Source organism: Sinohyriopsis cumingii, chromosome 10 (assembly GCF_028554795.1).
Source record: "Sinohyriopsis cumingii isolate HCF-2022 chromosome 10, ASM2855479v2, whole genome shotgun sequence".
Taxonomy (NCBI): domain Eukaryota; kingdom Metazoa; phylum Mollusca; class Bivalvia; order Unionida; family Unionidae; genus Sinohyriopsis; species Sinohyriopsis cumingii.
This window is the reverse complement of record NC_142970.1, coordinates 9891620-9903559: the sequence shown is the minus strand read 5'-3', so window position 1 is coordinate 9903559 and position 11940 is coordinate 9891620. Positions and strand designations below refer to the sequence as shown.

The 11940-nt window shown below is 35.1% G+C and overlaps 1 protein-coding gene across 1 annotated transcript in view; it reads left to right on the top strand.

Annotated features, from left to right (window-relative positions):
• Window positions 1-7924: 7924 nt before the first annotated feature.
• Window positions 7925-11940, top strand: part of LOC149789585 (uncharacterized) — a 65936-nt gene continuing 61920 nt past the window's right edge. Inside the window, exon 1 of the mRNA XM_089972873.1 lies at window positions 7925-8074. Coding sequence (XP_089828999.1) covers window positions 8005-8074 — 70 coding nt within the window. The 5' untranslated portion in view covers window positions 7925-8004. The remainder of the gene's footprint in view (window positions 8075-11940) is intronic.

Genomic DNA, 11940 nt, shown 5'->3' with positions numbered 1-11940 from the left:
TCACACTAAGGACAAGAACATCATAAAGCAAACTAGGATGTTGTCAAGGTCATACATTTAAACCATAGAAAATAATACGTAACATAATACATTCTTTGATAAGGTTAAAGTCGTAGTTCACACCAAGGATGTGAACACCTTGCAACATACAGTTTTGTAAAAGGTCAAAGTCATAATTCATACCAATGAAAATAATACCCAGCATAATACAGAATAGGGTAGCGTCAAAGTCATAATTCATACCAAGGAATAAAAACGCCTAGCATAATACAGAATAGGGTAGCGTCAAAGTCATAATTCATACCAAGGAATAAAACGCCTAGCATAATACATAATAGGGTAGCGTCAAAGTCATAATTCATACCAAGGAATGAAAACGTCTAGCATAATACAGAATAGGGCAGCGTCAAAGTTATAATTCATACCAAGGAATAAAAACGCCTAGCATAATACAGAATAGGAGATGACCAAAGTCATACTATGCAGCAAGGAAAATAATGCAGAGCATAATACAGGCTAGGATATGGTTAAAGTCGTGCTTCACACCAAGGAAAATACTATCGAGCATAATGCAGACAAATATTGTCAAAGTCATACATCATACCATGAAAGATAACACCTAGCCTAAAACAGACTAGAGCATGGTCAAAGCCATACTTCAAAACCAAGGATAATAATACGGAGCATTATACAGACTACGTTATGGTCAAAATCATAGTTCACATCAAGGAAGATAACACCTTGCATCATATATTTTTGAATATGGTCAAAGTCATACTTCAAACCAAGGAAAACAATGCCCAGCATAATTGTCACAAATCAAGGCAAGAAATAACTTGGTTTCGCCTTAGATTGAATTGATCATTTTTGTCGTACATTCGTACACCGTTATCTAGGATGGATACTTCTTTTTCTAGGTAAGCGACTGAACTAGCATGTATCTCGGTATAGATCGCTTGCGGCGAGAAACGCCAAGAGCACAGTATCCACGGATATGTTACCCTTACTAATACTCATTCTCCTGTAGGTTTAAGACAAGTTCTCTTTCTAACAGACACACTGGTCCTTTGGATCATGTGAAGGAGTGAACGTTCTCCAGTTTTATTCTGAAGGCATGGGGAAAGTGTTACGTTTGTATTTCATCATATAAAATAAAGCATATTCAGTTTTTAATGTCGTGGCTTGAAATGATGCCTTTACTACTACGCGGACATTAAACGTTGTGAACCTTTGAATTACATGTTGCTATTAGAATTTAAATGAGTAGCATGTATCTATAGATTTTAATTACCTGTTATTGTGACCAGTTTGGTTTTATTGTAGCCATGTGTACGTATGTCTGGTTGATCCTTGAAGGGTGGGTGTGGCCAATACATGTGTGGGCCAACCCAATTCAGGAGAACTGTGTGCTGTCTGTACGTATGTGTAAGCGGGTATATCAGGCTGTCTGCCTGTTCGCCTGTGCGGCTGTATGAGCATATATAACCATCAAGGCCATTCAAAGACGAAACCGTTGAGTGGTAAACTTGTGCGCATGGTGGATCTATGAAGGGTGTGTAGGGCCGATACAAGTGTGGAGCAACCCAAAATTTCAGGAGAACTGTGTTTATCATTGGGAACATTTGCTTGTTTTTACAAATATGTATGAATCATACGGTTGTACAAAATGAATGATTCATGTTTGTTTTAATCAATTGTTGATTCAATTAAGTACAACTGAGTCATTTTTATTGCATGAGATCATTTGAATCTTACTTTCATCACGTGAGATAATATGAATCTCAGTTTCATTACATGATCTTATTTTGAATCTTTTTGTTCATTCTATGAGATTATTTTAATCTCACTTTCATTATATGAGATTAAATGGGATTATTTGAATCTTACTTTCATTACGTGAAATTATGAGAATCTTACTTTCATCACATCAGATTATTTATAATCAAGGATGGTTAACAGATGGATTTCATCATCAGGTGCATATTCTAAGCATTATGCATACTATAGAACATAATCTTGAATGAAAGTTCATAACTGACTTAATTAAATAAAATGCTATTTTCAATACTAAGTTTAACTTTGTTTTCTTTATCTGTTTGTGTTGTTGTTGAGTAAGCAAGGAATTATGTTTCACTGTTTTATTATTTCCAATTATCTTCTTTTTCATTTGTTTTAATGTCAGTTACAAATATCTATACTGGTTACATAATTACACTTTGATATATGATTTATATCCATTGTGCCCAACAATTATCCATTAAGTATTTTAAAATGGATTTATTTAGGGCATTGGATTGGAATGTTTCCACATGAAGAGAAATATATTTTCATTCACTTCATTCTGTCTTATAATAAATCAATATCGACCAGTGGCAATACCTACTGGAAATGTTTCTAGTGTAATTAACTTCATTCTGTCTTACAATGGGTCAATATCGACCAGTGGCAATACCTACTGGAAATGCTTCAAGTTTAATTTAGTTCATTCTGTCTTACAATTGGTCAATATCGACCAGCGGCAATACCAACTGGAAATGCTTCTGGTGTAATTCACTTTATTCTGTCTTAAAAATGGTCAATATCGACCAGCGGCAATACCTACTGGAAATGCTTTTAGTGTAATTCAGTTCATTCTGTCTTACAATTGGTCAATATCGATCAGCGGCTCTACCTACCGGATATGTTTCTATTGCAACCTCCATACGTTAAATAGGTCAAAAAGAAAGGGAAAATAATGAGGTTATCGAAAAGGGCTATAACCTAAGCACATAAGCACAAACATACATAGAAAACATTCCGTAAGTGCATACAGACATGCAATGGAGCTATGTCATATGCATATACAAACATTGATCCATGCCATAAGTACTTAAATACATTTTGCATGATCATTCATGATAACAAAGTGTTCATCAAAAGATAAACCAGACAGACATGGAAACCATGCCATAGATACATGCCGATATGGAACATAACCATAAGCATATACAGACATAGAACTAAGGCATAATAACACACACTTAACCATATCACAACTACAAAGTTTCTCTGAACATATTTAAGCACACAATGCAATTAACCATGCCACAAGCACAGAAAGACACTGCAACATGCCATAAACACACACAGTCATGAAAACCATGCCATAAGCACATACGGACATAGAACTAGGAGCTATGATATAAGTATAGACACACAATGAACCATAAGAACAATACATAATCATTGAAGCATGCCATAAACACACAAAGACATGGAAACCATGTCATAAAGACATATATAAATGGAATTGAATTATGTCATACGCACCCACATACATTGAACTATGCCATAAGCACACACAATGAGCCATGTGATAAACACACAAAGACATGGCAACCATGCTATAAGCACACAAAGACATATAAATCAAGCTATAAGCACACAAAGAAATGGATACTATGCCATAAGCACACAAAGACAATGAAGCCATGTCATAAGCACTCACATACATGGAAACCATGCAATATACACACACAGACATCCATACTATGCTATGAGGACACACATACATTGAGCCATGCAATAAGCACATGCATACATGGACACCATGCCATACGCACACATTGCCATGTAAATCATGCCAGAAACACACATATATTGAGCCATGCCATAAGCACATACATACATGAAAACCATGTAAAAATAACTCAAAGACATTGACCCATGATATGAGGACACGCAGACATGTGAACTATGACATAATCACACACATGCATTGAGCCATGCCATAAACACACATATATATTAAACCCTGTCAAAAGCACACAGACATTGCACCATGCTATGAGGACACATGTACATTGAGCCCTGCAATACGAATATGAATACATGGAAACAATGTCATATGCACACACATATATGGTAACCATGCCATAAGCACATATATAAATGGAAACCATGCCATAAACACAGACACATTGAGCCATGCCATAAGGATATACGTACATGAAAACAATGTCACAAGTACACAAAAACATTGAACCATGATAAGAAAATAGTACATACTGCTCAATAAAATATATAAATAACACCAAAAAATGGGAAATGCTGCTTCTTAATAGGAATTAAGGTTTTGTAATGACCCTGCACACAACATAGAGAGTAATGAAACGGGCAATTTCTAGTCTTTACGGCAATTGCATCCTTCACAATCAGGTCTTTTTTCAATTACTACAATCAATGGCTTACAAGATCACCACACAGTACTATATAATTTTTTTCTTCAAATATCGCTAATACGTCGCAAAACCGGTAAATACGGTCAGCAAAATCAGAGTAACGGATACCGTAATCGTGACCTAATTGAAACAGATACGTTGGTTATGATAACGGAATCAAACGAATCTGCTTTCACTAGCGCATCTTACGGGAGTGGAGATGGCGTACCATTTTTATAAACGATAAACAATTTTTGATGGGAAGAAAATAATTCAAAGTACACTAAGAAAGGTTGCCGTAAGTAAATATTAGCTGATTATAAATGCGTATAAATGTACAGGAAACCTCCTGATGATTTCGAAAGACGCAAATTTGACATCATAAAGAAACAATAAGTGATCGCATGAAATGATATTTAATAGATGTCGCAGCTTCTTATATAATATACTTTGTTTCATCTGATCGATCATTGCATCTAGCCTTCCTATGTCGCTTCCATCGCTGTTTATAGCTCAAGGGGCGTGCGCAGGACAGATCGAGTCTACTTTGCACGTAAAAAAGGCTCTCTGAGTTAGGGGATTTTGGTTAAGCAGTTAATTTTGGGTAAATTGTAAATAAAATATATTTCCCTAGTATAAGTTTCACCAAATATATATGTTTGTTGTAAATAATTATCCTGTTTACATACGTTTATTGTCTTATGATGTTTAGGGTTTCCAAATTTTTTTCTCCTTCAAGTTGTCCAATCTTATACACATTTTCCAAAAGATTGCCGAAATTCCGAAGCTTAGCTTAATTCTAACTATACAATATTTAAGGCCTGGGAACTTTCGATTCTGAATAGAACAAGCCGATTCACAAGCAACGAGACCCCTGAGTTCCATTCGCAAGAATATGTAATAGACCCGGCTTTAGTACTCAGTAATAAACTAAGTAACCATCGATTACTAAACCGAATGAATGCTTTATATAAAGATAATCTAGTTAACCTTCGATTACGAATCCGAATGAATGCTTTATATAAAGATAACGCCATTTAAATTAGGATGATATAACACTGTCAGTATTTATAACACCGAGTGGATAATTTTGTTTCTAATACGTACAGCGTAATGACATCTATATATGATTTTATTGCGTTATACAAACCTTCTGTATATAATATAATTTACCCAGTAGGGGAAGGCCATATTGCCTTTTTATATGGATGCGAGGCTGTAGAGGCAGTATAATAATTGGAACCATTCTCTTAATAATAATAATAATAATCCCATGTATGTATGTGTGCATGTGTGTGTGTGTGTGTGTGTGTGTGTGTTGGTAACTTCTATATGTAATTGTACGTAGTGTCGTCATGGCTCTCCACACTTTCTCTTTATTAGTACTAAAATATAATAAGTATAGAACTAGTTGGCATGTACCAATTGGTAATTTCTATATGTAACCAGCAGTGGTTACATTATGCATGTACCGGTTGGTAATTTATATATGTAACCAAATGTTATAACACTATGCATGTACCAGTTGGTAGTTTCTATCTATCTATCTATCTATCTATATATATATATATATATATATATATATATATATATATATATATATATATATATATATATATATATATATATATATATATATATATATATATATATATATATATATATATATATATATATATATATATATCCAGCAGTGGTAGCAGCTGCAACAGCATCTCATTATCAATAAATTAATAATAGTAGTAGTAGTAGTGCAGACATAGGGATAGCAGTACGGTCGTATTAATAATAATAATAATAGTGATAGTAGTAAGAGTATATAAATAGGTATGGCAATATAGTAGTATTAGTAGTAGTAGTAGTGTTGGTGGTACTAGTAAGCAGAATGATTTTAATCTGGCTAAATGGCCTCGGTACCTCGATGCCAGAGGTCGCAGGTTCGAACCCCGGCAGAATCATACCATAGGTTTAAAAAAATGGTACTTATCACCTGAAACTCACTGGCAGCTGCTACGTGCCTGCGGCATGATGCCCAATGGTAGACATCACTATGACCTGCCACACTGCAGACATCGTAGCGATATCACTAAGATCGTTAAAGCTACGTTAAAATTCCACAACCTAAAACACACTCCTTTGAGCTACGTATCTATATAACTAACCTGACAGATAGATAGACCAGTGGACGTAGGTAACTATTATTACACGGGGATACCTGCATGCTACCACTACACATTTCCGTTATGATTCGAATTTTTTTTTCTTCAGATTTATTCTCTCTATTAGCCATGATTTTTTCTCAAGTTAACCTAAAAAATCAGAGATATTCATGCCGTAACATAAGCCACTTGAATATTCGTTGCAGTATTTGTCTGTACACGTCAAAAGTTTGCAAGATAAGATCAACACTTCATGACAAAGCTTGCTTTCATGCAATGACTGGTTGGTTTTGTGTATGATAACACGACTTTGCTTGGGCACAAGTACAATCATTACAGAGAATACAGTCTGGTTTACTTGGGAAAGTTGCATTTTAAGGGATTTTTATTTATGCTGTAAGTATCAGTCTATTATTTACTTTTTTGAAACCTAAATTCCTATTAATTCAATGTATGAAAATGGGATAACGTTGTACATAACTCAAATCAAGATCACTAGTAACTCCGAGAGCTAAGTTAATGGTCATCAATTGAATTCAGAGTATTCTAAAGTATGTATACCCACCACTTACTCCATACCTACATTATTAACACTAACGAAAACTCCCCAAACACAAAACACAATGCTTCGTCAAATCATTGTAACCATTAGCTACTATAAGATTCACAAGATCACTAACATCACACATCACCTCTAAGATCACACAACACTTATAAGATCACACAAAACCACTAAAATCACACAACAACTCTACGATGGCACATTATCAATAAGATCACACGACACCTCTAAGATCACAAAAAACCACTTTGATGACATAACACCTCTAAGATCATAAGAAAAACCACTAAGATCACACAACACCTCTAAAATGGCACAATATCACTAAGATGTCACAACACGTCTAAGATCACACAACATATCTAAGATCACAGAAAACCACTAAAATCACACAACGCCTGTAAGATCATACTACACCTCTAGGATCACACACAACCACTAAGATCACACCATACTTCTAAAATGGCACAAAATCGCTAAGATCTCACAACACGTCTAAGATCACACAACATATTTAAGATCATACAAAAGCACTAATATCACACAACACCTCTAAGATCACGCCGCACCTCTAGGATCACACACAACCACTAAGATCACACCACACCTCTAAAATGGCACAAGCTCACTATGATCTCATTATACGTCTAAGATCACACAACATATCTAAGATCACACAAAACCACTAAGATCACACAAAACCTTTAAGATCACACACAACCACTATGATCACACCACACATCTACGATGCACACTGATATCACACAATACTAAGAAGACTAGGAAATTTAGAGATGATTACAGTTTGCACGTAAGAAAGAGTATATTGAACTGCAACTTTGATAAATTCTTTACACGTCACAATGTTGATGCGATTCCAATTATACAGATATTTTATTTTATAAGCATGCTGATATTTGTACAATAATTCATAAACTAATTATTAGTTATCTATATTACATGGATACGGATAGAATATCCCTGTCTATATTTTGCAGCCCAGTCCTCGTGTCAGCATTGTTACGTTGAAAACCCATTTCACTTGGAGTCAATAGCCCTGAATCACAATCATAAAAAAGATATAATGGCTACAGGTGGAGAGGAAAATGTTGGTTACAGTCTTGCCAATGTTGGGACTCTGACGCTAGAAAACAGTAAGTGATAAGTTATATATACACAAATAGTAGATTTTGATAGATATTCATAAGATACATATACAAATCCAGTGGAGTTTGTCAGTGATCTATAAGTTAGGACTGTGCCACTACAATACAGAAAGTGATCCATAAGTTACATATAAAAATCCACTGGAGTTTGTCAGTGATCTATAAATTACATATAAAAGTCCAAATGGAGTTTGTCAGTGATCTATAAATTACATATAAAAGTCCAAATGGAGTTTGTCAGTGAATATTTTCATCCTCTGCCTACTGATACTTGTACTATATTCATCACATGGTGGAAAATGTTAGTGTCTATTGTATACTCATTTGTTTCTTAAGGTGTTACATGCCTATTGGATTATGACAGTTAATAATGTCATATTCTCATAGAGTTTGTTACATGAGTCTGGCATATTTATTCTAATATTTCAGTGTGTATTTTGAATTTCGATCTTAGTTTCATACTCTTTTGTTACCTAACGTCGGTCATACTTAATGTAATATTTCAGTAAATATTTTCATACCCTGCATGCACATGCTTTTAATACATATATTCGAAAGGAAAGACAAGAAAGACTGCGTGTAATAGCAATACAACAGACAGTGGAAAACGCATCAGAGTTGGCTAACAGTCATACAAATATAGTATATGCCTAGAACGAACCCATATAAAAGAGATTAACAACTGACCCCACTCTTTGTTCGGTGTAGTGTGTGGCTACATAATTTGTATTCATATACAGTATGAACCGAGCGATAGCGATTGTGACTGCACCTTGACTGGTATGAACAATCTTGTGTCACTGTTGGCAGGTAATCTTACCACCGCAATGCCAGGTTTTGTTTTTACCGAGCTTAAAGAATTATTTATTATTTTTCTTCATGTATAGTGGCAAAATGTCTGCCCTTCGGAGAGGTATTAGATTTTTGCAACAAAAAGGTCAAATAACTATGTATTATTTTTCTCGCACCGACTAAGTTCAGACTACGTTTCTTGGGATGATCTCAATCTACAAGATATTCTTACGGAGTATATATATATATATATATATATATATATATATATATATATATATATATATATATATATATATATATATATTATGACGACAAAGAAGACTGGTAACGATGACGGCGATTTTGTTAGTGATAGAGCATCCCAAGACATATGTGTTATCTGTGGCACAAAGTAGATTCATGAAACCAATGTTTCTTTTATTACAGATTTTATACATGCATGTTCTTAAAATATTGGAAATTAGACGTCATAAGAATACAACTTTGTATTTGTATGTTTTCAGCTGACGAATATCTAATCCAAGGAATAGTGTAGCCTTATAGTTAAAGTCTCCAAGAACATGTTTTGCAAGATCGTGTGTAAAATAAATCTGGTCATCCAAATCCGGTATAAATCAGTCTGTAGTCTACTTTGTTGTCATAAATCTCAAACTTTTATTGGTATTAATATTTGTATTTATCACAAGCATGTGTCCGCAATAAGGCACCACAAGACTGCATTGATCGCGTAATCATATGAGGTGCCATTTTATTATTGTATGCTGCATAATACATTCGATGTATGATATACGTAGTATCCTGTATGATAGCATAACTTCAAATTCATTACATTATTATTACTTTCAATTTATTGTTTTATAAAATTAAATGCATGATATATTAAATTTGTCTAATGAATGATTTACATTCCTCTGTACTGAATTAAATGTATTGGATATAAGCCATATTTCCAAATATTAAAAAGCAAAATTCAAATGTGAAGAAAACTTAAATTTGGTTATTTCCTATGCATTAGTTAAATACGATTTTTCAGAATATCCATATATGGTATGGTATGGTATATCATAACACATTTATGAATTATGATATAATAAATTGGAATATCAAAACGTATTAACCACACCACAACATTAAATTTCGACCACACATCAATTTAACTAGTCAAAACCACACTCACACTGGAGCAAAGGTCTTCCAGTTTTGCTGCCTATACCACCCTCCTCGCGGTAGAAAAAAAACACGCTGACTGAATCTCTCTTTTTGGAGCAGTTTCCGAATCTCATGGAATATGGAAATTCGATAGGTGGCAACCTGATTATTCTTGGAGATTTCAACTTTCACTTGGACTGTCCCAGAAACCCAAACACATAAAAACTCCTAGATTCCATTAATATTTTCAACGTCAAACAGTCAGTTAACCAACCCACCCATAAACATGGTCACATTTTTGACTGGATTCTTCATAGACCTGATGATACCATTCTACGGTTCTCCATGGTATCACATGACCTTGCATTAGATCGCCTGTGCATTATATGCCATCTTGACGTATCAGTCCCTAACCCTCCACCTTTATCTGTTACTAAGAGAAACCTCCGTATGATAATATGAACCAAACTAATGCATGACATCAAAGCTAACCTAACAACTTGTTTATCTCCTACAGCAGAACAACTCGATAACTGCCCGCGTTCATTGCAGGAAAAACAAGCCCCAGCTACCAAGTGCATATTATCAATTCGAAAGTGTTATTCATGGTACAGCAGTGTCAGGGACCAGCTTCGTACTGCTAAAAGAGACCGCCGTAAAGCTGAGAGGCTTTGGCCCTCCACCAGACTCACTATTCATAAGCAAATATATGAAGCCGCTAAGAAAAATGTCACAAATATAGTCCATGCAGCGAAAACAGATCACTACACTACAAAGATCATGTAAAGTTTCAGCTGCAAAGAGATCTTTCAGATTACTAACAAGCTAACGTCAAAGAACAAATGTACACCACTTCCAACTACCTTCTCTCTAGTCGACCTTCCGGACATGTTTGCAAATTTCTTCCATGATAAAGTACAAATCATTAGAGATAAGACTGACACCACAATTTCAATTGACTCGTCGTCACCATACAGTTGGGATACGGAATGTGAGAGGCAACTATTGACAGCATTTGAACCTGTCTCTGTGGATTTCGTATGTACAATCCTGATGAAGAGTGCACCAAAGTCACGTGAACTTGATTCAATTCCAACATCACTGCTGCTTGAGTGCTTAGATCCAGAATTGCCTTCACTAACTGATATTATTAAAACCTCTCTTTCATCCAAGGAATTTCCATTATTTTTCAAAACTGCCATTGTAAAGCCTCTGCCGAAGAAACCAACACTAGACCATAACGATTTAAAGAACTACCACCCAGTTTTTAGTCTCCTATTCATATCAAAAATCTTAGAAAAGGTTGTCCTATCCCAGCTTGTATCTCATCTGAATTCGAAAAGTCTTCTAAGCAATGTACAATATGCATATCGCCCTTGCCACAGTACTGAAACTACTCTTCTAAAAGTAGTTAATGACGTTATCTCTGCTTTGGATAGCGGAAAGATTACAGTCCTCACCCTACTTGATTTGTCTGCAGCATTTGACAAAATAAACCATGATATATTACTTCACCGTCTCCACCATGTATATGGCATTCATGATACAGCCTTACTGTGGTTCAAGTCCTGCTTGGTCAACAGGACACAAATTATATCTGCAAATGGAATACACTCCAGCCCAGTTGATCTATGTTATGGTGTTCCACAAGGGTCTGTTTTTGGACCTGTTCTCTTCATTCTACACACTCGGTCGTTCTCAAGTATCATACAATAGATCATCATCCAGTGTCTCACCAATTGTACGCTGATGACGCCCAAATATACAAATCTAGTCACCCAACTGAAGTTGATGCTACCATCCAAGGTGTAGAGAGGTGCATTTCTGATGTGGAATCATGGATGATATGTAACAAGCTGCAGATGAATGATGAATGATGATACAACCGAGGCCATTCTGATCGTAGCACA